The sequence below is a fragment of the Triticum urartu genome, chromosome 6A, assembly GCF_056163025.1.
Source record: "Triticum urartu cultivar PI428250 chromosome 6A, HENAU_Tu73, whole genome shotgun sequence".
Classification (NCBI taxonomy): domain Eukaryota; kingdom Viridiplantae; phylum Streptophyta; class Magnoliopsida; order Poales; family Poaceae; genus Triticum; species Triticum urartu.
The window spans coordinates 576,384,937-576,411,509 of record NC_141878.1 but is presented as its reverse complement, the minus strand read 5'-3'; the positions used below and the strand labels follow the sequence as shown (position 1 = coordinate 576,411,509).

The following is a 26,573-nucleotide window of genomic DNA, read 5'->3' as shown; positions in this document are numbered from 1 at the left end:
CCCTCTTAACAAAATGAAAACCGCCATGTGAATTTGAAAAAGGGGCAGCTGGGATTCGATCCCATGTCCCATGATGTAGGCTCAGGAACATAAACAAATTGGTTTGGTGGTGGGGTTTTGAAAAGGCCATGGTTCGCTAGCTTTTGTGCCACAACGAGTACTTTAGGCCTGTTTGGTTCAGCTTTTATCGACAGATTCCGCTGCCGCGCAGCAGAATCTGAACCAAAGGGAGAACCCAGCAGAATCCGATTCCAGAAATCCGCTGCCAAAATCTGAACCAAAAGCGGAAGCCGCCCAGGACGTGCTTTCCAAAATCTGATTCTGCCGTAGGCCAAAATCTATGTATCAGCTGGTTTGCCAAATGACCTACATCTTTTCACATCACATTTTTCACAGCTGCTTTTAGAAATGCACAGCCGAACCAAACGGGCCTTAGAAAGTCTGGTGTGTCTTCTCTCATGTGTCAAGATTCGTGCAACGAAGTCCGACGGCAGAAAGAGGGTTCGTCAGCTAACATTTCCGACTTTTAAATAATTAATGGGAGGGGTTTTAAAAAGGTTTTTTGAAAGTGTAAGAATGGTATCCAAGTGGATCGGCCAGTTCGCTGGCCACGTGGACGATGAGCCGGTGACGTGTGCGGCGCGTGACCAGTGAGCCTCCCCTCTCGCACACTTTTGCCGCCGTGTCTACCCCCATCACTCCCCCCCTCCCTCTCCCTGCTCCTCCCGCAATCCGGAGCGGATGCGATGTCGCCGCTGGTGCGGCCCGCCGTGCTGCCCGTGTGCGCCGCGGCGAGCGGCGGCGGAGGGGGCAACAGCGACAAGTGGGCGCCGCGGCAGCAGCGGTCGTGGTGGGGGAGGAGCAAGCAGAGCCTGCCGCACCAGCCCGGCGGTAGCGGGGGGCGGGGAGGAGGCGGGGGCGGCGGGGCCCTGGACCAGATGCTCGGCGTCCTCCGCCGCGACAGCGAATTCCTCCAGGCCGCTGCCGGCGCCCCGCTACGCGACGCCCTCTGGCTCCGCTTCCTCGAGAAGAAGCAGCAGCAGCGGAAGCGGCCGAGACCTAAGCCTGCGGAGCAGCAGCAGCAGGAGGAGGCGGCGCCACCACATCCCCAAGCCCCGGCGTTCCCCGCCTACCCTCCAGGTTCCCCACCGGCGGCGAGAGCACATGCCAAGTTAAGCTCAGCTCACATCACATTGCCTTGTTTCTGACGGCATTTCCCCCAAATTTTCGGCAGGGTTGTCTTGCGTGGAGCTGGTGATGGCCGATCTGCAAGCCCTCAAGGTGTACGCCGATTCCTCCAAGCAGGAGTTTGTGCTCCGGTTCCTCGGAAGCAAGCAGCAACCCCCTCAATCCCAGCAGCAATCTACTGAGCTCAAACCAGTTTTCAAGAAACAACCTAAACCCAAAGGTCCCAAACCCAATGGACAGCAGAAAGAGCAGCAGCAGGCGCTTCAGCCCCCGGCCTTCCCTCCTAATCCCCACCCACCAGGTTCCTCAGCGTACACAGCAAGACTAGACATCAATTAAGCCTCACTGGTCACACTCTTAACCTTTTTTCTCCATGGATTTGGTAGGTCTGTCTTGTATGGAGCTGATGATGGCCGACGTCGATGCCCTCAACTTGTATGTCAACTACTTCTTGGCCATTCTCAGCACTCCTCTGCCCCAGCATTACGATCCCGATCTGCTCGCGCAGTACTTCGTCTCACGGCCTCATATCCTTGTATTTCGCACGGTTCAAGTAAGCTACAACTGGCCACCATCTTTGCCTTTACCTAGATTTTTTACTTGCTTCAGCTAATTTGTATAATGGTTTGATGCAATACGTATATCTACCCTGTAGATACTATTCGCATTCCTCGTGGGTGCGGTAAAGGTGCAAATGTTTAAAAAGGCCAGTCTGACCACGGATGCTACCCACAACAGTAGTGTCAGCAATGAAGGTTTCGATGCTTCACAATTCATGGTTGGACAGCTTCTCAAGGATACATTTCTTGACCTTGGGCCTACTTTCATAAAAGGTCTGGTATTCATGTTTGACAGTGTAAAGACATGGTAGTGCTCATCCGCTTCGAGTTACTCCTAATACGCCTATCATATCCTATCTATGCAGTCGGACAGTCCCTCTCAACAAGACCTGATATCTTAGGCTCGGAGATTTCTGAGGTTAGGTAAAACCACTCCAGGATACTACCAAATTTTACATTTACATTGCTTCATCTTCTTAACAAGCATTTGCTTCAGAGTTAAGTAGCGCTCATATTCTTTCACTATAAATTAAACTGGCCTTAGCACCTCAATTTCAGGCACTTGCCGAGTTGCATGAGAGAGTTCCTCCTTTCCCAAGAGAGGATGCAATGAAGATCATTGAGGGAGAATTTGAGCTCCCTGTTTCGCAGGTTTTCAGTTACATTTCTGATGAGCCTGTTGCATCAGCTTCCTTTGGACAGGTATTTTTATCTTTTTATCCAAGATCTTTGCCCTCTGCTTCTAATGTGTTAGAGAAAGATTGTTTGGAGTTGCTGATATATTCTTATTCATATTATTGTACCATCTCCATCAGGTTTATCAGGGGCGTACATTTGATGGTGCTCTTGTGGCCATAAAGGTTCAGCGGCCGAACCTTCTTCCTGCTGTATTGAGGGACATCTATATACTACGCCTTGGGGTCTGTAATTTTTCCTACACTTCTCTCAACTTGCTATGTGCAATTTATTATTTGTATTGGCCTGTCAATAGTAGTCACTTTTTCAGGACAAGTTTTACCTTTCTATCCTCCAAATATTTTGCTCTACAGTGATAGTGTAACTTTGGAACCTGGCTGGACGCGAGAAGTACCACATAAATTATTTCTTCCTATATCATGTTTAGCTTTCCTGTTCTTTCCACATCCTTTAGCTCTTTGTTTTGACTGTGCAATTGCAGCATTTTCTATTATTGTAGTCTCATTTGTGTGATGCCTTGTTTATTCAGTTGTTTACTATCTACTATTTATTGCAGCTTTCTTTTGTGAGGAAAGTTGCAAAGCGAAGAAGTAACATTTCCCTCTATGCTGATGAGTTGGGTAGAGGATTTGTTGATGAGTTGGACTACAATATTGAAGCTGATAATGCTACTAAATTCCTGGTGCTTCTTTGGTCTTGTCCCCCACCCATGCTTTGCTAATGTATGTCTTCTCTAGGTTTAGTTTTAGCTAATGATTTCCACTCCTCTTGCAGGACACTCACTCCAAATATTCATTTGTCATGGTTCCGAAGGTTCTCAAACAACTTACTAGGAAGAGGGTTTTGACTATGGAGTGGGTGGCTGGTGAAAACCCCAGGGAATTGCTTTCTCTGGCTAAAGGAATTTCTGGTAGCATTGCTGAGTTGTCAGAGAAGCAGAAGTTGGATGCAAAAGCCCGCCTTCTTGACCTGGTATTTAGTACTAGTAGTAGTTTGTTCAGAAAAATTCCTTAGTTATTTGTCTGATTTGACATAAGATGAGCGCCATAAATAAGTTCATTACCAACCGAGCAGTAGTTCTTGGTAGCAAATATTAGGAAATGATGTTATGTTCATTCATAACTTAGTAAGTGCTTCTTTATCAGTTAAAGGTTGCAATTCAGGACTCGGGTAGTTTTTTTACCAACTTGTGCTTGTCTGAGAATAACGCAAAATTAAAAATAGATATCTTGAAACCTGAAGATATTCTGTAGTATATATATGGTTTACCAACAATTTGCACATTTCATGATCCGGTTTGAACTTACTGGTCATGATTTTAACTTGTTATTTATTTCGATAACAAGGTCAATAAAGGTGTCGAGGCATCATTAGTGCAGCTCCTTGAAACCGGCTTGCTGCATGCTGATCCTCATCCTGGGAATTTGCGTTATACACCTGATGGTCGTGTTGGGTAAGTACCAGTTTATTTCTGATGCATGCTACAAAGTAAATGACCTGCTACAGTAATGAGTAGACCAATATATTCATATGGCACAAACTTCTTTTTGCGAAAAGGAGGTTGTACCCCCTGCCTCTGCATCGATTGATGCACACAGCCATTTTATTGTGTAGTTTATCACATGGTACAACCTACAAAGGCCAACAGTTTAGTTTGCTCTGTGGAAGTATATTTCAAATGTTTTCCTGGTGAAATATTTGTTGAGCTGCGGTAACATCTTCTTAAACATGTTAGGTTTCTTGATTTTGGGTTGCTTTGCGAGATGGAGAAGAAACATAGCCGAGCTATGCTTTCGAGCATTGTGCACATAGTAAATGGAGATTGGGCTTCCCTTGTTTACGATCTGATTGAAATGGATGTTGTTCCACCAAGAACTAATCTACGGCGAGTGACCATGGTAATATGTTTGAGCAGAATATGTTTTTATGTACCAGTGGGCTGAACTAATTTTAAGCTACTACCCTTGGATCATTGTGTACTTTAGGAACTCATAAAGAGAAGGGTTTTAAGAACTAATCCTCTGCCATTACCACTTGGATAAAGAGAAGGGGTTATGAACTCATAATACATTTATATGCTGTGATTTACTGCCCCATTAGATTATTTTTTATATTTATAATTATTTCTTACTATATTTTCTTTGCTATTTTAGGACTTAGAGGATACATTGGGTGAGGTAACCTTTGAAGGTGGAATTCCAGACATCAAGTTTAGCAGGGTGAGTAGCCTTTTGTCTCTGTAGATTCAGTTCCTTATACAGTTGATCTGATATCTCCATTTCTGTATTATATCTTGAACCAAGTATTTTCCTTAATGACATCCATTTCACATTGTTGCCGTGGTTCTTGAACCGCTGCAAACATCTTTTAGGTACTTGGAAAAATTTGGTCCATAGCACTTAAATATCACTTTCGTATGCCACCATATTTTACGCTGGTCCTGCGGTCAATTGCCTCTTTGGAAGGTTAGCTTGTTCATCGGTTTTTAAGATAATGAACTGGTTTGATAAATACATGTATAATTGAGTTGTTTGCTCCAGATTAGTTTGTTTTGATTGCAATTTGTTTCTTCAGAGGTTTGTTTATACCCTTCTTTTGTAATTGATAGGACTTGCCATAGCACAAGATGGAACTTTTAAAACATTTCAGGCAGCATATCCGTATGTTGTTAGGAAGCTTCTGTCTGATAACTCACTTGATACTAGGAAGGTCCTGCATGAGGTACTCCTTTTATCCCAGTTAATTTCCAGAATGAATATGCATGATTATATACCAGGAAGGTCCTGCATCTAATTGATAGCTTCACTGTTCTGTTGTCTTAGCTAAAGTTAGTCTTTTAAACACATATCATTATCTGACTACTCTTTTATAAAATGACTAGTTTTCAGCTAATAGGCACCACTCAGCAATATACTTTCATATTTAGGATCTTCCCTTTTTTCTATTATAAAAAGATTCACAGAAGAATCTCTTTACCTCAAATAGTAGTTTTGGTGGACGAGCACCTGATAGCTCGGTATCGGGTCCGCAGAAGATGCTTTGGGATGGCCTATATCGATGTATTAGTGCGAGGTACAGATAGATGAGTTCGTTGTATTTATGATGTATTTCATCCATGGAAAGCGACATCTCGACCACCGTAGTTAATGCACACGACACGTTTTTGCTGCTTGACTCATGTCTCCTGTGGGCTATGCATTTCCGCCGGAGTACCAACACAGGTTTTGGTACAGCAGATACTCAATTAAGTACTCCCTCCGTTCGAAAATACTTGTCATCAAAATAAATAAATAAATAAAAGATGTATCTAGAACTAAAATACATCTAGATACATCATCTTTTATCCATTTTGATGACAAGTATTTCCGGACGGAGAGAGTATAGTTTATTAATATTGCAATTACTCTACAAACACAAATCTTTTATGTTTAGGAAAACGTACCTCCATTGCCCACAAATATTTTCATAGTTATGCTCTCTCTCCACATTCGAATATGAAATATGTTCATCAACCAAGTATTAGGATAGATAGGTTGATTTGTGCGCTCTCTCTCTCTCTCTCCACATTTAAATATGTTCATTAACCAATATGTAGTACTCCCTCCGGTCATTTTTACTCTGCGTGTTAGATTTGTGTCAAGTCAAATTTGCAAAGTTTGACCAAATTCCTATTAAAAAATATCAACATCCACAATACCAAATATGTATATTATGAAACTACATTTCATAAAGAATCTAACAATATTGATTTGGCATTGTGAATATTAATACTTTTTTCTATAAGTTTGGTCAAAGTAGAGATACTTTACTTCGGACAAAACTTATATGCAGACTAAAAATGACTGGAGGGAGTACTGAGATTAGCATCATTGCCACAACAACAAAATCCGTGGAATTTTTTTTGCGGGTGAACAAAATCCACTAATTTAACTCCATTTTAAGCTTTGAACGAAGTACTTAGTGAGAAACATCAGGAAGATTTGAACGGAGTAGTATGAGAAAGAGAAAGGATGTGGGACGAGTGGACGGCATTGTATCAGTAATTGCTCACACTGTTTGGGCTCAGGTCCTCTGCCACCCATGCATGGCACATTTACTCCAACGACCAGCCTATCGTATTCGGTTTGTATTACTGCGAGTTCTACCGAGACAATTTCCCAGTGGCACATCACGAGGCAGATATGAATGGTCCAGATACCGACACCCAAGGTGCTCGTCCGCTGAAAATCCGCATTACTCTTTACCTCGACTACTTTCGAGCTAGTAACATGACCCACATTTAAGCAGCAGTGTTTACTAGGGCCGAGGCTTCTTAGAGGGTGTTTGTTTCCAGGGACTTATTGGTTTAGGGACTTAAAAAAGTCCCTATAAGTCCCATCTAAACCAAACAGGAGGGACTTATAGGGACTTAAAGTGGGCATTTGGGACTTATGAAATAAGACTCTCAAGGAGGGACTTATAGGGACTTATAGTTGCAATATGGTCTTATAGAGACTTATAAGTCCCAGGAACCAAACAGGTAAGGACTTTTTAGGGACTTGGGACTAAAAAAAGTCCTAGGACTTATGAACCAAACAGGGCCTTATCTCCAGCCCTGGGCTCCCTAGTTCCTCTTTCAATCTTCTAGCAATATGTAATACTAGTCTAGCTGCTCCGGTGGTTTGTATTGTACGGCATGGAAACAGGTCACAATTTCAATGTTCTCTGGCACGTGCTTCTCCATAACAAAAAAGCATCTGGCATATTCTTTTTTATGGCGAACATCTGCCATATTACTGACGCCAATCATATGTAAGTAACACAGGTGATTTTCAACAGAAGGAAAGAGTTCCAGTGGCACAAGATTGCAGTGTTTCTAAAGCTAGCATCAGCAAGGTAGGTTTCCAGTTCTAGATTTATTTTCTCAAAAAACCAAGCAAACTTAATTGCTTTTCTGAATGGTCTGGAGCCTCCTATTAGGATGCTTAGTTTTCAGCACTTCGAAATCAAACAAAATATTCAGTTTTGTCTGAAGATACGATATGCGTGCTGACATTATTCTCATATATGTGATGAAGGGGTAACTTCAGGCAAAACACTGGCGCTCTGCCCGAGAGAAAGGGTCTGGATGTCTCAAACCTTGCAGAGATCAGTGACGCGTCTTCCCTCGACCGCGCCACACCAGAAAGGGCGATGCATACTGCAAACCTTTGTCTGAGGCTCTTACTATCAAGAGATAGCATTGTGATAAGGAGACTTATAATGACAGCAGTACGTAACGTAACGACCCTTTGCTATTTTCGGACACTTCTTAATCTGAATCAACTAGCTCTCCTGACTGTTCTTTCCTGAACTAAATTGAACTGAGTCTTGAGCTCACTTTGTGTTCGGTTGTGCAGAACCACAAGTCTCTTGCCCGGGACCTGATCTCCAAAGACGCGGCGATATTCCGGGCCCTCCTGAGCCGGGCTCTCGCCGACGTCGTCTGCCAGTGGATGGTCAAGGCGGCCGGACTGAAACGGTCCAGGGACCGCATGGATGACGACCTGGGCATGTCCCTGTCCAAAGAAGCACCGATTTCACCTGTGGTGTCGTCGTTACAGGAGGTCGTGAGGGACCGAAGGCTGAAGGTCATATTCTCAAAGTTTGTCAAGGATCTAAGGGAGGAGCCAATGCTGATGGTCAGGGTGGGCTGGAGCGTGCTCGTCGTCTCGGCCGTGTCCGCCGCCATCGGCGCGCACCGCTTCGCCGTCCTCCTCTCGGAGGAGTATCTGCCGACGGTGTGGACGCCTGCGCCTCCGCCGCCGCAGTTAGCTTGGAGCTAAGAGTTTGTAAATGAGCACGCCACTTTTGTGTAGTATAATCATGTAGAGTATTAGTATTATGGTATGGGTCGTGAGTTTTTGAGAATATATACATACACCATACTTGGTGCAACGTGCAACATTACTAGTAGTACTATGTATGTTAAGGGTTGAAGGCTGGGACTTCAGTTTTGGACCCCCTCACAGCTCGGTAGAGGAGCCTGGGCAGGATGCTCCTGTACCTGTCCTCCTCCCTCTTCTCCAGCAGGTAGGCGATGATTTCCTCCACCTCCGATTTAACATCGAAGTAGAGCTCGGTCGCGGCCCGCCGGTCGGTGAGCACGTCCTGCCGCCCCCTCGTCGGGATCGGCTTCCCGAACCGGTAGTAGAACCGGCCGGGAATCTTCGGAACTGCGCCGGGGAAGATCACCTCCTGAGTGTCCCTGCAGCAGAAACCAACCTTAGCCTCAGTCCATGGAGAGAACGAATGTATGTTCCTAGCTACTTCCTTCCTTCTTCCCATAATATAAGAACAGTATTAGTGTCAAAAATGTGTTTATATTAATGAAACGGAGGGAGTAGTAGTTATGGACCTTAGCTTCAGATGGTTGCTGTAGGCCCGCAGCAGCTTCCCGCCGAAGGGCACGCTCCTGATATCGTCGTATGTCCAGAGCAACTGCAGATTCAGAAGGGGTGAGAACGCTGGTTAGAGACCGCATGCGTGCATGTGGTTGCGCTCTGTATCTCTTAACAGCTTCTTGATATGTTGATACCCAAGAATAGAAATGTTTACTTGCAAATAAAGAAATGAAATACGTCATTACTCCATTAACTCAAAATAATTGCACACTTTAGGCCAATATACTTTCGGAAGTGGTTGGACTTAGTCCATAAACTCGTTTATTCAAACAAATAAGGCCAAAACCTTAAACCACTTGAAAACTTGAAAGAAACAGGCAATGGCTTACGTTCATAAGGTCATCCTCTCCGACGACTCCAAACGGCACGATGGTGGCGTCGAACTGCGCCGCCATCCTGACGAACTCAGCCTGGTTCGGCCAGAAAAGCCTGTGCTCTTCACCCTACAATCCGCATTCCACACAAGTTCAAATGTATCCAAGTTCACAATCAAAATAGCATCTACGTACTCAGTTTCCGGAGTAGAACAAATTAGCAACAAATTCTGTTGTGCACCCTGCTCCGACCTTGCAGTGGAGCGCCTCCCGGTAGCCGCCGGGGTAAAGCAGCACGAACTCGCCGGCGGCCAGCAGCTCGTACATGCACCGGTAGGTCATGGGCACGCCGCCCCACAGGTTGAGGAAGTCGAAGAGGTCGTGCCCCTGCGACCGCGTCCTCGCCTTCCTCGGGAACAGCAGCGGGTGGGCGACGCCGCGGACGACCACCTTCCTCCGCCGCATCAGCTCCGCGCCGAGCGGGATGATCTCCGTGCCCATCAGCATGTGGTTGCCCACCAGCAGCACCGGCCCCTCCTCCGGCAGCCCCGCCAGGCCCCGCACCACCGCGCCGTCCTCCATCGTCGAGTACATCGCCGGGCACGTCTTGAGCATCGTGCCCCTGTTATTATTATTATTTACAGTGTGTAAGTGGTACGTAGTAGTACATTCATGATTAATTATTCGGCACGTATGAATGAAGGATGTAAGAATTTGCTGCTGGGTGGGGTGATCTTGGTTACTACTTGCTGATCTTGTCGGCCTCCTTCATGTCGGTTGCCGACGGCGGTATGTAGTCGCGAACCCGGTGGTAGCGCCTCGAGTGGCGGTAGAGGGAAGAGCACTTGATGATGGATGAGACATGGACACCATGCTCCTGAAATTTTCATCACCATTGTCCTTTGACATGTTCCTTTCAGTGCATAAGATATACTGCAATCTGATAAAGTCTGCTTAAAAAAACTCACCAGCAGCAAGCTATGGCCATGCTTCTCAAAGAAGAAGACTCTGCATTTGGGTAACTTCTTCTGTAGCCTGTTAGCTTCAGATTTGCTCGGAAGTAACCTGTCGGCGCAGCTGAGTGCAAGCATACAAAAGAAATTTTGTCATGATAATCCAATCGTTCGAAATCCGACAAAAAATACGCATTCAAACCAGAAACGGTGCTAAATCATGCACTAGTAGAATTTATCACGCGACATAAATCTGCAGCTAACGATGAGACTGAAAGTAGAGAACGGAGTGCGCCTAATAAGGTCACAAACCTGGCTAGCAGTAGCACCTCGGCTGTAACTGATTCTATATGGCTATTAGCGTATGATGCAGCCTGTTTGATCAGTTTAATCTTCCATTTTAGTGTGTCCTTTGGTAGTTTGTCCAGCATTTTCTGCAATTAAAGGCGCACATATATTGCTTCAAAACTGAATAAATTTGAAGGCACATATTTTGTGCACACCTTAATCTTACAGACCAAAAGAAACACGAGAAAAAAAGATAGCAGAAAGTGAATTTATTTCCAGACCATTTTCTCCCTTAATTTGAATTTTTTTTCCCGAAAGGTAGGATAACCTTTGGCCTCTACGTCAATTGATGCACCCAACTATTTACTGACATACTTTAATCCTTAATTTGTATTGTCTTGATAAAATTAGATACATAGAAACAAGATGCAGAGAAGTCGATGGTACACACCGAATGCTTCAGGGAAGATGACATGTTACTTGTCAATCTGCTGAGTGCTTCTAAAGGATGCCTCCCACTTTTCATTATACTCAGTGCCATGTTCACCTCATTGTCTGGTCTCAATGAACAGGAAGAATAGAAGAAGCAAGTGCAAAAAACTTAGAGAACAAATGTAAGCTTATGACATAACGGTATATATCCGGCAAGTTTCAGTCCAATAAATGCATCAATGTTTTTGCTTAATTTCTAGCCTATTCCTACATTTGTTCCTTTTTCAAATTTTCTATGTTGGACCCGACAAGGTACTTACGGGTGTTGTAATTCAGTAGAGCTGCAGCTGCAATACAGACGCGGTCCGACAACGGGCTGAAAACCGACAGAAGTGTTTTTATGCGTGATCTCTCAAATGATGTAGCTTCCCCAGAAGAAAAGGGAGACGAAACAAAAAAATGTATATCAGAAATTTTTCATAAATAGGCAGGTTCACTGGCACACCATCAGAATTTCTTGCATACCTGGATTAACTAGTACCAGTACCAAATCAGTGCCAGGATTGCGAGCGGCGACTGCAAGAGCTATGCATCCTCCAAATGAATTCCCCAATATGTAGATGGGCTTAGTAGGAGAAGCAGAATGCTCTGCTCTCACAACATCTTCTACCATTGTGACAAGTTCTGAAAAATAAAAGGAGCTAAAACCATGCAGTTAATCTTTAGTTAGAACTTAATAAACAGACATGCGGCGTTGGCTCTGCTTAACGCGTTTTGGGGATCTTTTGTTTTTGCCACATGTCAACCTGAGGGCATGTCTCTAAAATATGACTTTGTGTGCTGTGTGCATCTTCATGATGCATACGTTGAGAGAAATGAAATACTCCATTTCCAACAAAAAGGATGTCTTTCACTCTGAATCTTAAAACAAGCTCAGAATTTCACTTGAGATGGAAAATGCACGGAGAGAAACTAACAAATTAAATACACTGATATCCTATCCCATACCTTCGAACGGCGTGCGGTCGCGAAGAGGAATGTGCATGCATCTAAGTTCAAATATCCTGCAAATGAAGGAACAAATGCATAATGTATCCTCCTTTTAATTTAGAAAAACTTCACACTGTATTCGAAGTAGTATCACAATCAGACTCGGAGTTTGCCATAAACTTTTCCAAGTAAACTGATCTTGGTATCTCACGTTCCAAGAGCCTTGTGGTGCATGCAGAGCCCCATCCCCATTCCATCTATCCCTGCAAAGATTAATATGTATGTAACCCCAAATCATAACCCCTAACAGGAAATTCAGGTATAAAGACATGCATTGCTGTCGAAGGCACAACATTTCCACACATGAAAACACGTTAACCTGGCAGATACAGCATGACTGGGGCATCCTCGACCGCCGGTTCGCCGGTGTCGACGGGGCAAAGCCAGCGGGGCGGCCCGCCGTCGTGCTCCACCAGCTCCCCGATCGCCTTATAATAGTGTCCCAGGTCATTGACCGTCCCGTACCCATCATCGTACAGCGGCTCAAGACCCCTGTAGCTCGCCTGCACTCTCCCGGCAGCGTGTGCGTGTCTGGACTGGCAGCTGAACGAGCCATGCAACCGTCGCTGCCGCAGCCCTTGTCGCCATAGGGGGAGGGCCTGGGGGTGTACCAGGGAGAGAGAAAGAGTCGCCATTTCTGCGAAGCTTCTTTGAGTGTCCCAGCCATGGCTTCGAGTGAGGCTTATGAAGCTCATGCATGAGGTGCGTAGCGTAACAGACATAACTGAATTTCAATGAGGCGCGGAGAGCGTGAGGGATTTTCATTTTATTCATCCGGCGCCGGGCTCGAAATGGTTCGGCCCAGCGGGCTCGAAGTCCGAGTGGGCCGAGGTGGGCGTCTCGGGCCGTACGAGGAGGCCCGCGAGAGTAAAGAGGGGGCTGCCGGAAGTGGGGGGAAGGGCAGATCGGCGGAGGGAGGGAGGAAGGAGGAAGATGATGGGGGGACGGGGGGGGGCAGGAAGTGGAGGAGGAGGGGGGCGGCGGCAGGAGCGGCAGGCGCTGATGGTGGCGTTCGCGGTGGCGCTGCTGATGGGCACCGCCGTCTACTTCCGCATCTGGGCGCGCCAGTCCGACGACCCCTCCTTCACCGCCGACGACCGCGAGGAGCTCCGGTTCGCACCCTCCCTCTTCCCCCCCCCCCCCCCCCCCCCCCCCCCCCTTCATTCTGCTGCTGACGGATCCTGAGGCCTGTTCGACGGGTGGACCATGGCTAGGAGGAAAACTCTCGGATTCAGTCTGTAGAATGGATTCCAAGGAGCAAATCTTAGTGGCAGACAGTTCGTTTCCTGCCACTCCATATCACAATTTGGGTGTAAGAAACCAGGGATCCAGGCTTATATGGGGCATTAGATGCTCACTTTTTCTAGTTTCTTTTTTACTGCCTGCTGCCAGTCCAGATGGTCTGAGAATTAGCTGCCTGATCAAGGATACACGGGTAGTTTGATGGAATTGGGGCATTATTTATTTGTTTGTCTATTTTCGCTGCACCATTGCCGTCTGCTTTTCAGCAAGATTTTGGCTGCCATATGCTAAGCTATGTTTGCCTGGTCCATATAGTGATATAGAACATTGTTAATTTTGATTTTTCCCATAGTGGTTGTGAAATTTTAAGCTAGGTCCATACGGTTTCATCTATGTGTGTTCATGTTATGATGGTGTTTTGGCCGAGTCATGGCTAAGCGGTTTATTGGTATATTCTTTTGCTGGATCATCTTTGCAGGAGGCAGTTTGAGCATGCTAACCTAGAGGCAATGGATGAATCCGCTGAATGGAGAATGAAATACGACACGGAATTGGCGAAAACCAGGGACCTGCAAGATGAACTTTTAAAGGTTGGTTCCATTGCCAGTATATGTACCTGTACACTCTAATATTCTCCCATGATTTACGTCTGCGATGCTTATGGGACAATCTTTGTTTGTAGGTCAAGACCTCACTGTCTGATTCAACCAAGAGATTTGAAGAGTTACAAAAGGTAATTTTGGGGCAATTTTCAGTGCATTTTCTCACTGTATCAGAATCCTAGTTCTGTGTATCCTGTTTCATTTGATCGTGTGCTTCCTCTCCATTTATTTTCACTCTCTCCTATGTACATGCCTTGCTTAAGCTCATCTCCATCACTGCAGGATAATGAGATGTTGAAGAGGCAGACTGAATCCATGAAACTGGAGTGCAATTGCACCATTCCATTGAATATTACTCAGGAATAAGTACATTTCACTGGCAGATTAGCACTAGCTTTCCTTCTCATTTTCATATTATTGGTGTGAGGACAGATAGAATGAGCAGCTTTGTAATAGTAGATATGGCGACTGCAGCAAAGATACTTGTGTTTGCAATTTTTAATGACCTATACACCCGGGCACAATTTTTGAAGTAATCACTTGTGAGTAGCAATGCATAAGTGTGTTTTCAGTGTACATTTTTGAAGAGAAGTTTTGTGCTGGATTTGAGAAAATTGCTTGTCAGCTGCACATATGCAGTGTAGTGTTGGTTATATCAAATTCCTTTGGTGTATGTTTCAAAAGTAAAAAATCTTGGCTGTGGACATTCCTTTTCTTCTTGAACCTGCCAATCCACCTGATTACACAGGGTGGGCCTAAAAGGCGGCATATTAAGGTCTGTAGACCACTGTATGTTTTCATTCTCTTGTGGGGAATCAAACAGAGGCCTGTCTTGCTCTTCTTGTCTCTGACCAGTTATCACTTGCTGTGAAATTCTCTTCAAGTGTTCTGGTTACATAAACCTATTCAGGTTATAAATATACAGTGCAACAGTTGCCAAATCCAAAATATACAGTTGTCATAAACCTATTCAGTTTTGTTTATGCAACCGTTGCCCAATCCAAAATATACAGGTGCTAATCCTCCATCGACCTATTCAGGTGCCTGGATTAATCCTACTGAGCAAAGTAATGCACCATGGTTGTCACCGTTCAGTGCTAATCCTGCTCAGTAGGATCTCAACTAGGAGCATCATCATCAAGAACACTATGCCAGGCGCCTCAACCAAGAAACACTTTTTCAAACCCAAATCTAGCGACTTCGAAGTTCCAACACTTATTATAACTGGTTTCAATATATATATCCACTTTCATCAGCACTTCAAGAACCAACTTACAAGATAGGATAGCACATCAATGCAGAGTTACACACTGCTCAAAGCTGAAGGATACCATACCCAGTCATGGAATCAGTAGTATCTTGCCAATGTGGGAGCTTGACTCCATCAGCTTGTGAGCTTCAGCTGCCTCAGATAGAGGGAGTGTCCTGTAAACCACCGGCTTCACATTGCCCGACGCAACGGCTGGCCATACATTTCTCTCCACCTCGCTGACGATCTGAGCTTTATTGGCAAGGCTTCTGCTCCGCAGCCCAGCAACTGCACATAATCATAGCAATACAATCCATTACTAAAATTAGCAATGACATCTAGGAATTGTCGATCAGATAAAACAAGAAAAAAGCATCGACATAAGATCTGTTATCAGGCAAAAAACATGGCAGAACGAGAAGCCGAGAAATCGTGTGCATCAATGCAACCTTGTATGGTCAATCTTCGGGCAAGCATCGCCTGCAGGTTCACTTCAGTCACGCTGCCTCCCATGAAACCAATGATGAAAAGCCTACCATCAACTGCTAAGCTGTCCAGATTGCGCTGGTGATATGATCCGCCGACGTTGTCCAGAATGACATCAACTCCTGGTAGAGATATTCCCCATATTACGGTCAGAATGCATGTATATTAACTTTCCAAGCATAACTTGGGAAAGCCAAAACATTTTGTTTTATTTTTGCACAGGGCATCAAGCATTACAAGAGGATGGCAGGATAATACCATTTCCATTAGTTTCTTCTTTGATACATGCTGCAAAGTCTTCGGTTTTGTAGTTTATGCATACATCCGCACCCAAACCTGCACAAGCATCTAGTTTCTCTTGGCTTCCTGGAGGAGCATAACAGAGTTACTTGCCCTTTCAGAAAACTTTTTAGTACTCCCTCCACCCCGAATTAGTTGCCTTAGATAGTCTAGATACGGATGTGTCTAGACACGTTTTAGTGTTAGATACATCCGTACCCAGCAACATACCTGCAGTAACAAAAACCTTGATTCCGAGGTGCTTTGCCATCTGTATAGCAAATGTACCGATTCCGCTTGATCCACCGTGGATCTGCATACAATGGGAGATACAAAAAACATAGGCATGAAAATTTAGTTCCAGTTCAATTCCCACAACACCAATTATGCACCTACTTCTGCATACAAGTGACTACTAAATCATTTCACACTCCATTCGAGTTGGCATCATTCAGTACTTTGTGGTTTTTCAGTTAGTCAGAGCATGCCAATTTGTTGTGAGTTGTGACTGAATAAAATGCTCAGCTCCTAGTAGTAGGAATCATATGTGGTGATGACTGAGGCAGATTCATCGGTCTGCAATCCCAACAAACCAGCAAGAGAGAATTTCTTACAAGGAAGGATTCGCCGGGGGAGAGGTGGCTGGTCATGAAGACGGTGGACCAGACGGTGGAGGCCACCTCGGGCAAGCCGGCGGCGTCGGTCAGCGACACCCCCTCCGGCACCGGGAGCAGCTGCCCCGCCGGCACCACCACCTTCTCCGCGTACCCGCCGCCGTTAAGCAGCGCGCACACCTGCACGCGATGCAAAGGTTCACAGCACGGCGACAGCAAAGGGTGCGCAGGGACAGAGGAGGCGGTGAACTAAACTATTACCTGGTCGCCGACGGCCCAGCGCGGGTGGACGTTGGCCCCGAGGGCGAGGATGGAGCCGGAGCACTCGACCCCCGGGTACGGCGAGGCGCCGGGCGGCGGCGGGTACCCGCCCTGCCGCTGGACCGTGTCGGTGCGGTTGACGCCGGCGGCGGCCACCCTGAGGAGCACCTCGCCGTCCCCCGGCGCCGGGAGGTCCTCCACCTCGCTCTCCTCCAGCACCTCCGGCCCGCCGGGGCTCGCGATCGCCACCGCCCTCATCGTCGTCGGTGTCGATCTCCCCCGTCGCTCTCACTGCCTGCTCAGCTCGGCCGCGAGTGGGTTGCTCATGTCTCATATCCCCCATGAGGTCGACAGACGGGAGGAAAGTTCCCGCCGCCGGCGGCTAGCTGCGTGGTCCCCGCTGGCTACCCCACTTCTCTTTCGGCTCATTCGGCCCCAGAGACGATGAACCGAACCATACGTCAGCGTTTCGGGTGCGTATAAACTTATTTTTCAACTCAAAAGTCAAATCTAGTGAAGTTTGATCAAATTTATAGAGAAAAATATCAACATCAGTGACACTCTCATAAGATGAATGAACAAGACTTCCAACTTCCAACATTTTATTGTAACTGGTTGTCGTCAAGATACATATCCAATTTCATCAGCACTTCGAGATCCAGTTTATCTTACAATATAAAAGGACATTTCCTTGCATAGTTTACTGCAGGAAACAGTGCTCACAGCGGCTTCAGATAGTTCACACCATAACACACCATACCCAATCATGGAATCAACAGTATCTTGCCAATGTGGGAGCTCGTCTCCATCAGCTTGTGAGATTCAGCTGCTTCAGATAGCGGGAATGTCTTGTAAATCACCGGCTTCACCTTGCCCGACACGACGGCAGGCCACACATTCTTCTCCACCTCGCTCACGATCTGGGCTTTGTTAGCGAGGCTTCTGTTCCGCAGTCCAGCAGCTGCACAAAATCATGGCAATTCAATCAAGTGGTAAATTAGCGACGACATTTACAAATAGCACAATCATGTAAAATAATGAAGCAAACAACAAGCATCGACATAAGATGGCAATACTGAAATCACAAATATCCATCCAACCTTGTATGGTCAATCTTCGGGCAAGCATAGCCTGCAGGTTCACTTCAGTTGTAACACCTCCCATGAAACCGATGATGAAAAGTCTACCATCAACAGCTAAGCTATTCAGATTGCGCTGGAGATAAGATGCACCGATATTGTCCAGAATGACATCAACACCTGGTAAAGGTATTTTGTATTATTGTTAATGTAGGAGTATATAAACTTGACAGGTATGACTAGGTAACACACCAGGGGCTAGCAAACACCATAACAGAAGAACGCATCGGAGTATCAAACATTACAAAAGGGCAGCAGCAGCATACCCTTTCCATCGGTTTCTTCTTTTATGCGTGCTACAAAATCTTCGGTTTTGTAGTTTATACATACATCAGCTCCCAAATCTTTGCAGGCAGCTAGTTTTTCTTCGCTTCCTAGAATAGGATAACAGAGTTACTAGCACAGTTTCACAAACGATTTGGTAATATCTTATTTCTTCTCTTAGTAAGTGTATAACTGACAAACCTGCAGTAACAAAAACCTTAACACCAAGGTGCTTCGCAATCTGTATAGCGAATGTACCGATTCCACTCGATCCACCATGGATCTGCATACATTGGAGGTACCCAATCATCAGTAATAATACAGCCAGGAGTCCAGGATAATTCACCTCACTTTGCATATGAGTAACTGCTAATTAAACTAGTTCACACTCCATTCTTATAGCCATCATGTACTTTGCTATTTCCCAGTTAGCTGAAGCATGCCAATTTGTTGTGACAAAAGATATCGGACTCAATTCTCGGTGAAAGAAATTCACAAGCAGTCTCATCCCCACAAAGCAGCAAGTGCAGTGAATTGCTAAGCCGCTTGCAATCATCACATGGGGGAACAAATTAGCAAGAGAGGTTTTCTTACAAGGAAGGATTCGCCGGGGGAGAGATGGCTGGTCATGAAGACGGTGGACCAGACGGTGCAGGCCACCTCGGGCAAGCCGGCGGCGTCGGCCAGCGACACCCCCTCCGGCACCGGGAGCAGCTGCCCCGCCGGCACCACCACCTTCTCCGCGTACCCGCCGCCGGTAAGCAGAGCGCACACCTGCAACGAAACAGCATATGCACAACAGTGAGGTTCAGAGCAGCAGCGGCCATCACCAAATTCACCACGGGGGCACGGAGGGCACCTGGTCGCCGACGGCCCAGCGCAGGGGGACGTTGGCCCCGAGCGCGAGGATGGTGCCGGAGCACTCGAGCCCCGGGTAGGGGGAGGCGCCCGGCGGCGGCGGGTACCGGCCCTGCCGCTGGACCGTATCGGCGCGGTTGACGCCGGCGGCGGCCACCGCGACGAGCACCTCGCCCTCCCCCGGCGCCGGGAGGTCGTCCACCTCGCGCACCTGCAGCGCCTCCGGCCCGCCGGGGCTCGCGATCGCCACCACCCTCATCGTCGCGTCCGTCTGCCTCGGCCTGCGCTCAGGCTCAGCTCACTTGCTTCCGGCTTCCGGCTCTCGGGAGCTCCGCGTCTGCAGGCCACTGCTCCACGGCTCTGCTCGGATATAGGGCCGGGCTTCTCCGACTGGATCCGGCCCAAGAAAGTTGGACGGCAGAACGTGGTTAGAGCATCTTCAACGGCATAGGTCAAAGTCAAACGAACATGGATGTGACTGACTGAGGTTTTGAATAGATGACCTTTGCATTTGCATTTTAGATTTAGATTTGTTTGTATTTCAAAATATAGAAAAACATTTATATTATGGGGTCGAGCTATTTTGCGAAGAGCTCATGTCTCCTGACTTATAGCGTAACCGGCTAACCTTCCTCATCCTCCTTTCCATTTAATCACTAACAAAACCCACCTTTGTTCGTGACGCATTGATGGACATATGGTCGAATGACCATTCAACCATATCCTTCAAAGAAGGCGGGCATTCAGCTGTCCATCCTAATTCATAGATTTTTCTTTTGCAAGTGTAATTCATAGGTTTTTTTAGGGTAAAACATTGCTTAATAACAACAACTAAAAACTACTCTAAAAATCCTACTACTTCCCTTCCGGGGTGAGGTCGATGACCTCCCGCTAGAGCTGTTGGCCTCATTGTCATTGGTCACGCGTGTGAACCCGCGGGTTCGCCGATGTGTCTCTTTGGCACTCGCTGTCATCGTCCTTGGCCTCGAGCTCCTCGACGAGCCAGGTGTGCCACACCTCATTGATCCGGAGATGGCGGTGTTCGCGGTCGACCGTGTGAGGTGCTCTGCACGGACGTGTAGACCGACCAGTTCACGTCAACGAGCTCTAGGTCCGCATCAACGAGCGCCACGATGACAGTGGCATCTGCATGCTCTGCCTCCCTTGCACCACGGTCGCGTGGTGCTCCTGCAGTAGGGCGAGGCGGACTTGCTCCTCCGCCTCCGCCATGGAGAAGAGGTTGTTTGGCCCACGCTCGGAGTCGTGACCTCAACGACCATTGCCTCCTTCTCCTATGGGGGTGCCTCCTTCTCCGCAACCTCTTCCAGGGTCATGAGGTCCCCCTCCTCCTCCTCCTCTAAGCTTAGAGGCCTCAATACGAGCATGGCACAAAATAGGTGTTCACGTTGGAGGCTTGAGCATGTTCGGACTGTTCGGTTTGAACATATAGGGGAGAAAAGAGGACCTGTGTTGAAGATGCCGTTGTCCCTTGATTATTTCTTCATTTTTCGGGTTCTAGAAAAGAGAATCCTTCTTTTATACTCCTTCCTTCTTTATCACATAGTATTACCTTTGTCTTGAATCAAGACTTTTACTAGTTTGACCATGGTTGCAAAAAAGAAGGATCTACAATACTAAATCAATATAATTAGATCCATCACAGAGTATATTTTCATGTGTTAGTTTATCTGATATTGCAGATATTGATATTTTTTAGTAAGTTTGATCCATCACAGAATATATTTTTCGAAAATACTTCCTGCATGCTTTTTTCTATGCCGTCGATGCTTTTTTTAGTAAGCTTGATCAAACTTTAAAGTAATATTTATTCCCTGTTTAGGCAATACATTACGGAAGGAAGGGAGTGCCGGCATAAAGCCATAAAGTGATTCCAGAAATGCGCGTGCTGTTTTGCTGTGCTCGTGCCGTCGTGCGGCCAGTGGTGGTGGGGTGGGAACAGGATACAGAGTTGGGGAAAGGGTAGAGGATGATGGCATCATGGAGCTCGTCACCACCCACGGCATCGGCCCGGGGCCTGCGCCGCTCACCAGTCGCGGGCGGCGGCGGCTAACGGAAGGTGGGCGCGGAAGCATCTCGGAACACCCGGGCTCCGGCTAGTAGTAGTACATATCGGATCGAAGCAGCGGGCGAAGAGCCAGCCAGCGAGCGAGGGCGCGCGGGGTAGGGTTCAGGTTCGGATTGATTGAGCCGCCCGCGCCGTCTGTCTATTTCGGGGCTCTGGCGCCGCCGGCCATGGGCGGCCTCCGCCTCTCCGCCTGGGCCGCCGCGCCCTCCCCCTCCCCCTCCTCCGCCGCCGCGCGGGGCTTCCCGCGGTCCCCGCCGGACTGGCGCGGGAGTGGGCGCGGGCGCCGCAGCCGCAGCCGCTGCGCCCCGTCGTCCCCGCCCTCGGCGTCGCCGGCGCTGTCCCTGGGCGCGGCCGGCCGGCTCCGGGTCGGGGCGGACCGCGAGTGGCTGTGGGACTGCCGTGGCGGCGGCCTCGGGGGAGGAGGGGGGAAGAAGGACTACGCCAAGGAGATGGAGGCGGCGGTGCGCGTCGTCCAGGTGGCCTGCACGCTGTGCCAGCGGGTGCAGGACTCGCTGCTCCTTGCGGACCCAGGCTCCGGCTCTGCCGGCGTCCACTCCAAGCTCGACCGCTCTCCGGTCACCGTCGCCGGTTCGTACTGCCACTCTGAGTATTATTACTAGTAGCGTTCAGTATTCAAAACATTTCATTACACACCCTGAATACAGTTAGCACCCAAGTTAGTCAAACTTGAACTCTGCTGTATTGGTAAATTTATATTACTATTAGAGTGAGTCTCAATGCCTAAACGGGATACTTCTTAGTTAAATTATTGGTGTTGAGTGTTGACTTTTGAATTGTGCAAGTGTGGTAATCTTTTTTCCCCATTCGATAAATAAGACTGCGTGTTTGCACTGATATATACTGGCTGACCTGTTACAGTACTGATAGTGGGCTGCAAATGCAATTCAGCTTGCAGCCTCACACTGAAATATAGTGGGTGTTTCAAGTTCCAACATATCAGGAATGGCCCATATATGAATATTATTGTGCAACAAATTTTGTCTACTCGTGACGTCACTGAGTGCCCGGAATTGGATGTATAAATATTATGCAATAAATTGGGTGTTTGTGGTGGTTAGTTCCTAATAAATCCATCTGTATTCCTTATGCCAGATTGGGGCGTGCAAGCGACAGTCAGCTGGCTACTCTCAGATTGCTTTGGTGATGAAAGTGTGTCGATCGTAGCAGAGGAAGATGATAAGACACTGTCTAGTAGCGACGGCACGGCTTTGCTTGAGTCTGTTGTCTCTGCAGTCAATGGTTGCCTGGTTGAAGCTCCAAAGTATGGGCTGAGATCCCCGGAGAAAGACCTCGGGGCTCATGATGTTCTTCAAGCTATACGGAAGTGCAGCTCTACCGGGGGTCCAAAAGGAAGATTTTGGGTGCTTGATCCTGTGGATGGCACACTTGGTTTTGTGCGTGGGGACCAATACGCCATTGCCCTCGCCTTAATTGAAGACGGGGAAGTTGTGCTTGGTGTTCTCGGGTGCCCAAATTATCCAATGAAGAAGGAATGGCTCAACTACCACCAACGATACTACAGGTTGATGTCTAAGGTTGCTCCCCCTACATCAGGATCGTGGAACAAGGGTTGCGTGATGTATGCTCACAAAGGATGTGGCCAGGCTTGGATGCAGCCATTGGTTCATGACTTCGGTATGCTTAGTTGGCATAACTCAAGGGAGATTCAAGTATCATCCGTCAGTGATCCAGTTTCAGCAACATTCTGTGAACCTGTTGAGAAAGCCAACTCGAGCCATTCCTTCACTGCAGGACTTGCCCATAGTGTAGGCTTAAGGTCAGTTTTTTTATTTCGCTGTCTATGTGGTACTTTTATTAACCATGATAATATTATTTCACTAGAGTGTGGAATTTATTTTATAGATTTACATGTGCTAGTTGGCATATGGTATTGCTGAATAGCGAATAGGGTACCAGTTTACATGGCCATTAGAATGAAGTGGTGCTGGCATTTTTCTCTTGTTCCGTGTCATCTGCATGCAGGTTGCAAGCTTTAGCTTTTGGGTGCTGGTTATTGATTATTTTTGTGTGCTTGTTTTCCAGAAACCAGCCTCTGCGTGTGTACAGCATGGTGAAATATGCTGCAATAGCACGAGGTGATGCTGAAATCTTCATGAAATTCGCTAGAGCTGGATACAAGGAGAAGATATGGGATCACGCCGCAGGGGTGGTCATCATTCAAGAGGCTGGTGGAGTGGTAACAGATGCCGGAGGTTGCCCGTTGGACTTTTCCAGGGGTGTTTACTTGGAGGGTTTGGACAGAGGCATAATAGCTTGTTCCGGAGCGTTGCTTCATCAGAGAATTTTGCAAGCTGTTGATGCAAGTTGGAACTCATCAACGTTGTAATGCAAGCAACCCAAACCCTTACAGTCAGATAGATGGCCTGATGCTGGTCATAGCATGCAAGAGTGAGTTTACAATGAACTTTTGCTCTGTTTTTATCAACCTATGAAGTAAATTTGGCCTGCCTCTTACATTCCGGTATCTGTTTATTTACAGGTAACTCGACTCATTTTGGTATGAAGAATTAGTCTCCAGTGTTCAATTAACGTTGAAATAGTGGAGCGTGTAGTAACCATAGCTTGTCTGCTCATAAACAATCTGCGGCATGAGATCGACGAATACCATCATTTGTTCGCCAAGAGCATCTGTAAAGATGTCTAGTGGCTGTTTTGATGGTTTGTATCATCCATTTCTCCCTCGGGCATAACTCATACGCTCCTTGGGTTGATGGCACGTCGACTAAATCATCAGTCATGAGCAATTTGCTGAACCTGATAACTCGAATCTCTGAACCTTCGATAAAATGATCCCATGATGCATTGTCTGCAAGTTTTCGCCTCTATATTATGCCGTCAGTTATTCTCATTTTCCAGATACTTGTGTTTTCTTGCATTCATATAAATATATAAAGTATCATTCCATGTTTATATATATTCTCCATTGTCCACTCCACAAAGAAAGGAAAAATACAGTCACACGAATTTACCACAACAGCACAAGTAGCAATTTTTTTTTCATGGTAATAAAAACCATGATACAGACGGACTGACTGTGTGTACTGGACTGGACTGAGGCCTGCAGTTGATCAGCTGGAGAGCTGCACGGAGCAGCACTGGCTGAAGAGCTCCTTGCTGCCGTCCTCGACGTTGTTGTCATGGTCCATCTTGGGCTGGAAGCTGCTCCACGCCGGCGCCAGCCCCGGCGCGGCGCTGGTGTCGTAGCTGTGCACCAGCGAGACCGTCCTGAAGCTCTCGTCGTCGTCGCCGGCGATCTCGTACCCGGCGAGGAAGAAGAGCCGCGTGCCCACCACGGCCATGGTGAGGTACAGCTGCTGCGCTGATGGCGGCAGGTTGCTGGCGAGCAGCGCCAGGTCCGACAGCGCCGAGTGGTCCATGACGCTCCAGATGTTGAGCTCGCCGTCGTAGACCTCCACGTGGCCCTTCCAGCTGTTGAGGCAGTCGCCGGAGCTGAAGAGCCGGCCGGCCACCGCCACGATCTGGTTGGGCGGCACGTCCAGCTGCCACATCCCCGGGATGATCTCCCACACGCCGCGAGCGCAGTTGAACACCTCGGCGGAGCTCCGCTCCAGCGCCGACGACTGCGCCTCGCCGGGCGCGGCCGCCGGCGTGGTGCTCTCGGCGAAGCCGCCCACCACGTGGAACCCGCCCTCCCACGTCACGCCCACGCACTTGTACCGCAGCGTGCTCATGTCCGGGAGCGGCGACCAGCGGCCGGTCTCCGGGTCGTACACCTCGGCGGCCGCCGTGCCCCGCGCGCCGGAGAGCGAGCAGAGCCCGCCGGCGACGCAGATCCTGCCGCGGCACGGCGCGCACGCGAAGTCGACGCGCGGGACCAGCAGCGGCGCGCAGCAGCGCCACTCCCCGCGGCGCACGTCGTAGCGGAGCACGTCGGCGCGCACGCCCACGTCGGTGTCGCGGTAGTCGCCGCCGGGCACGGCCTCCCTGCGGCAGAGGCGGCCGCCGATGACGTAGACGGACTCGGCGACGGCGACGACGGCGAAGCCCTTGAGCACGTGGCCGTGGGGCACCCCCGGGAGGCCGCCGACGCGGCGCCACGTGTTGGCGCCCGGCTCGTAGCACTCGAGGCTGTTGGACGCGCCGTGCGCGAAGCAGGCGTATATCCTCACCTCGCCGCCGCCATGGTTGTCGTTGCCGGCGCCGGTGCCGCTGCTGCCGGTGCTGGACAGCGAGGGCGAGGTGGCCACGTCGCCTTCCAAGGACCCCATGGCGATCTCAATCACTTGTCGACGCGCTCGCTGCTCATCACCGCCACCAACCAGGGGAGTTGCAAGGAGGACGCGTGGCCTATATATAGGCGGCCGGGGGCAGCGCTGGGCCGCGTCCATGGCGGGCGGGCGGACGGATCGAAGCGTAGGGGGAGTGTTGGTCATTGGGAACTCCGGCCATGCCCAACGTAGCGTAAGCCGAGCTGCTAGAAGGCCTGTCTTGTTGCTGGAATGAGACGGCGGCATCCTTCGAGAGGACGGACGCCCGACGAAAGGGACGGGCGCCGTTTGACGAACAGTGCCGTGATTGCGTCCACGTGCCGTCCCGTTTTGTCAACGTGAATCGACCATGCGTCATTGCGTCATGCGTGCGCGAACAATGGTACAGTCACGGGTAAACCCGGGCAAACGTCGCGCGGGGCTTGTAAAAGCCCGACCTTCATTTCTCAAGCCCGAGCCCGGCCTGAAGCCTGAAATACTCTTTGTTTTCAAGCCTGTGCCCGACCCAAAATCTAGCCCGAAGCCTAAAAGCCCGGTCTGAACGTTGTTTTTTAGTGTATGCACGTGGTGCAAGCCCAGCTCGAAATACAGAAATAGAGAAGCCTGAGCTCAGCCCGAACTATCTTTCTGGTTGCAAAACAAGTCCCGAGCCCGGGCCGGCCTGACCCGTGTTATTCGGGCCAGGCTGTCCATGCCCGGGTTTAGTCACGGGTATACCAGGCCATAACTCGGGGCCGGGCTGTCCATGCCCGTGTTTAGTCACGGGTATATCAGGCCATAACTCAGACGGGGTCGGGCCTAAAAAAGCCCACAACAGAAAACCTAGGCCCGCCCGGCCTTTGGGCCTAGAATACAGGCCTGAGCCTGACCCGCGAGTGGAAAAGCCCGTCGGGCCTCAGGTTGGGCCTCTTCCCTAAAACACACATATGTTAAGCCCAGCCCTAGCCCGCCATGTCATTCGGGCTCAAAACCTAGGCCTAGGCCCAGGCCCGTGGGCAAGACCGGGTTGGGCTATTTTGGGTCAGGTTTCCCATGACCAGGTATAGTCACGGGCATTTTTCTATGGATTCAATCCTACGGACACCGGTTTTGGTTTCGGTTCAAGTACGGGCCTGGCGGGTTTGGGGGATAGACTAGACCAAGGTAGAGAAAGCCATGTTGCACACCGGTGGTGGTATGTGAGTTTGGGCTTGGTGCACAAATAGGCGCTTTGCCAAATACTCCCTCCGTTCTTAAATATTTGTCTTTCTAGACATTTTAAATGACTACTACATACGGATATATATAGACATATTTTAGAGTGTAGATTCACTCATTTT

At 48.4% G+C, this 26,573-nt stretch overlaps 7 protein-coding genes across 8 annotated transcripts; 3 read left to right on the top strand and 4 right to left on the bottom strand.

The window, feature by feature from the left end:
* The first annotated feature begins 680 nt into the window (after positions 1–680).
* Positions 681–8,415, top strand: ATATH8 (Protein kinase superfamily protein). The gene is made up of 17 exons (XM_048680705.2): positions 681–1,140; positions 1,235–1,489; positions 1,575–1,741; positions 1,844–2,021; positions 2,114–2,166; positions 2,307–2,450; positions 2,564–2,668; positions 3,001–3,126; positions 3,219–3,416; positions 3,791–3,897; positions 4,180–4,342; positions 4,598–4,663; positions 4,816–4,909; positions 5,053–5,165; positions 7,249–7,319; positions 7,502–7,694; positions 7,823–8,415. Exons 1-17 carry the CDS (start codon positions 747–749, stop codon positions 8,246–8,248), a joined length of 2,853 nt encoding a protein of 950 aa, XP_048536662.2. The 5' UTR covers positions 681–746; the 3' UTR covers positions 8,249–8,415.
* Positions 8,391–12,741, bottom strand: LOC125515265 (phytyl ester synthase 1, chloroplastic-like). The gene is made up of 13 exons (XM_048680706.2): positions 12,223–12,741; positions 12,055–12,106; positions 11,862–11,917; positions 11,379–11,537; positions 11,174–11,278; positions 10,873–10,976; positions 10,446–10,567; positions 10,149–10,257; positions 9,927–10,057; positions 9,433–9,802; positions 9,196–9,309; positions 8,821–8,903; positions 8,391–8,670 (listed from the first exon to the last, which is right to left on the bottom strand). The coding sequence occupies exons 1-13, from the start codon at positions 12,623–12,625 to the stop codon at positions 8,391–8,393; spliced, it is 2,088 nt and encodes a 695-aa protein (XP_048536663.2). The 5' UTR covers positions 12,626–12,741.
* On the bottom strand, positions 11,910–16,992 carry LOC125515270 (uncharacterized). 2 transcript variants are annotated; one of them, XM_087528953.1, is made up of 7 exons: positions 16,637–16,992; positions 16,376–16,555; positions 15,993–16,074; positions 15,741–15,848; positions 15,446–15,604; positions 15,084–15,284; positions 11,910–12,106 (listed from the first exon to the last, which is right to left on the bottom strand). In XM_087528953.1, the coding sequence occupies exons 1-6, from the start codon at positions 16,892–16,894 to the stop codon at positions 15,088–15,090; spliced, it is 984 nt and encodes a 327-aa protein (XP_087385079.1). In that variant the 5' UTR covers positions 16,895–16,992; the 3' UTR covers positions 11,910–12,106; positions 15,084–15,087. The 2 variants fall into 2 exon arrangements, with proteins under 2 accessions (XP_087385079.1, XP_048536667.2); XM_048680710.2 differs by lacking the exon at positions 11,910–12,106 and having other exon boundaries at positions 14,908–15,284; positions 16,637–16,991.
* On the top strand, positions 12,798–14,325 carry LOC125515271 (acyl-CoA-binding domain protein). The gene is made up of 4 exons (XM_048680712.2): positions 12,798–13,015; positions 13,624–13,735; positions 13,828–13,878; positions 14,030–14,325. The coding sequence occupies exons 1-4, from the start codon at positions 12,837–12,839 to the stop codon at positions 14,111–14,113; spliced, it is 426 nt and encodes a 141-aa protein (XP_048536669.2). The 5' UTR covers positions 12,798–12,836; the 3' UTR covers positions 14,114–14,325.
* Positions 16,993–17,207: 215 nt separating the features above from the next.
* LOC125515269 (oxidoreductase, zinc-binding dehydrogenase family protein) lies at positions 17,208–19,255 on the bottom strand. The gene is made up of 6 exons (XM_048680709.2): positions 18,899–19,255; positions 18,634–18,813; positions 18,241–18,322; positions 18,042–18,149; positions 17,737–17,895; positions 17,208–17,597 (listed from the first exon to the last, which is right to left on the bottom strand). The coding sequence occupies exons 1-6, from the start codon at positions 19,154–19,156 to the stop codon at positions 17,401–17,403; spliced, it is 984 nt and encodes a 327-aa protein (XP_048536666.2). The 5' UTR covers positions 19,157–19,255; the 3' UTR covers positions 17,208–17,400.
* A 1,557-nt stretch (positions 19,256–20,812) lies between these two features.
* Positions 20,813–23,850, top strand: HL (HAL2-like protein). Its single transcript, XM_048680708.2, has 4 exons — positions 20,813–21,571; positions 22,097–22,781; positions 23,048–23,413; positions 23,505–23,850. Exons 1-3 carry the CDS (start codon positions 21,151–21,153, stop codon positions 23,349–23,351), a joined length of 1,410 nt encoding a protein of 469 aa, XP_048536665.2. The 5' UTR covers positions 20,813–21,150; the 3' UTR covers positions 23,352–23,413; positions 23,505–23,850.
* A 56-nt stretch (positions 23,851–23,906) lies between these two features.
* On the bottom strand, positions 23,907–25,500 carry LOC125515266 (uncharacterized). The gene has a single exon (XM_048680707.2). It carries the CDS (start codon positions 25,498–25,500, stop codon positions 24,094–24,096), a length of 1,407 nt encoding a protein of 468 aa, XP_048536664.1. The 3' UTR covers positions 23,907–24,093.
* Between the last annotated feature and the right edge of the window lie 1,073 nt (positions 25,501–26,573).

Excerpts from the sequence above, each read along its gene's own strand:
- ATATH8 (XM_048680705.2), top strand. The coding sequence starts at position 747 with ATGTCGCCGCTGGTGCGGCCCGCCGTGCTGCCCGTGTGCGCCGCGGCG. Across the intron at positions 1,490-1,574 it reads TCCTAATCCCCACCCACCAG|GTCTGTCTTGTATGGAGCTG; the intron begins GTTCCTCAGCGT and ends TGGATTTGGTAG. Across the intron at positions 3,127-3,218 it reads ATAATGCTACTAAATTCCTG|GACACTCACTCCAAATATTC; the intron begins GTGCTTCTTTGG and ends CTCCTCTTGCAG.
- LOC125515265 (XM_048680706.2), bottom strand. The coding sequence starts at position 12,625 with ATGTCTGTTACGCTACGCACCTCATGCATGAGCTTCATAAGCCTCACT. Across the intron at positions 11,279-11,378 it reads ACTGGTACTAGTTAATCCAG|CTACATCATTTGAGAGATCA; the intron begins GTATGCAAGAAA and ends CTTCTGGGGAAG. Across the intron at positions 8,904-9,195 it reads GAGAGGATGACCTTATGAAC|TTGCTCTGGACATACGACGA; the intron begins GTAAGCCATTGC and ends CTGAATCTGCAG.
- LOC125515271 (XM_048680712.2), top strand. The coding sequence starts at position 12,837 with ATGATGGGGGGACGGGGGGGGGCAGGAAGTGGAGGAGGAGGGGGGCGG. Across the intron at positions 13,736-13,827 it reads TGCAAGATGAACTTTTAAAG|GTCAAGACCTCACTGTCTGA; the intron begins GTTGGTTCCATT and ends CTTTGTTTGTAG. Across the intron at positions 13,879-14,029 it reads GATTTGAAGAGTTACAAAAG|GATAATGAGATGTTGAAGAG; the intron begins GTAATTTTGGGG and ends CCATCACTGCAG.
- LOC125515270 (XM_087528953.1), bottom strand. The coding sequence starts at position 16,894 with ATGAGGGCGGTGGCGATCGCGAGCCCCGGCGGGCCGGAGGTGCTGGAG. Across the intron at positions 16,075-16,375 it reads CCCCCGGCGAATCCTTCCTT|ATCCACGGTGGATCAAGCGG; the intron begins GTAAGAAATTCT and ends CATTGTATGCAG. Across the intron at positions 15,285-15,445 it reads CCGAAGATTGACCATACAAG|TTGCTGGGCTGCGGAGCAGA; the intron begins GTTGCATTGATG and ends GATTATGTGCAG.
- LOC125515269 (XM_048680709.2), bottom strand. The coding sequence starts at position 19,156 with ATGAGGGTGGTGGCGATCGCGAGCCCCGGCGGGCCGGAGGCGCTGCAG. Across the intron at positions 18,150-18,240 it reads TAAGGTTTTTGTTACTGCAG|GAAGCGAAGAAAAACTAGCT; the intron begins GTTTGTCAGTTA and ends ATCCTATTCTAG. Across the intron at positions 17,598-17,736 it reads CCGAAGATTGACCATACAAG|CTGCTGGACTGCGGAACAGA; the intron begins GTTGGATGGATA and ends GATTTTGTGCAG.
- HL (XM_048680708.2), top strand. The coding sequence starts at position 21,151 with ATGGGCGGCCTCCGCCTCTCCGCCTGGGCCGCCGCGCCCTCCCCCTCC. Across the intron at positions 21,572-22,096 it reads CTCTCCGGTCACCGTCGCCG|ATTGGGGCGTGCAAGCGACA; the intron begins GTTCGTACTGCC and ends TCCTTATGCCAG. Across the intron at positions 22,782-23,047 it reads GCCCATAGTGTAGGCTTAAG|AAACCAGCCTCTGCGTGTGT; the intron begins GTCAGTTTTTTT and ends CTTGTTTTCCAG.
- LOC125515266 (XM_048680707.2), bottom strand. The coding sequence starts at position 25,500 with ATGCCGCCGTCTCATTCCAGCAACAAGACAGGCCTTCTAGCAGCTCGG.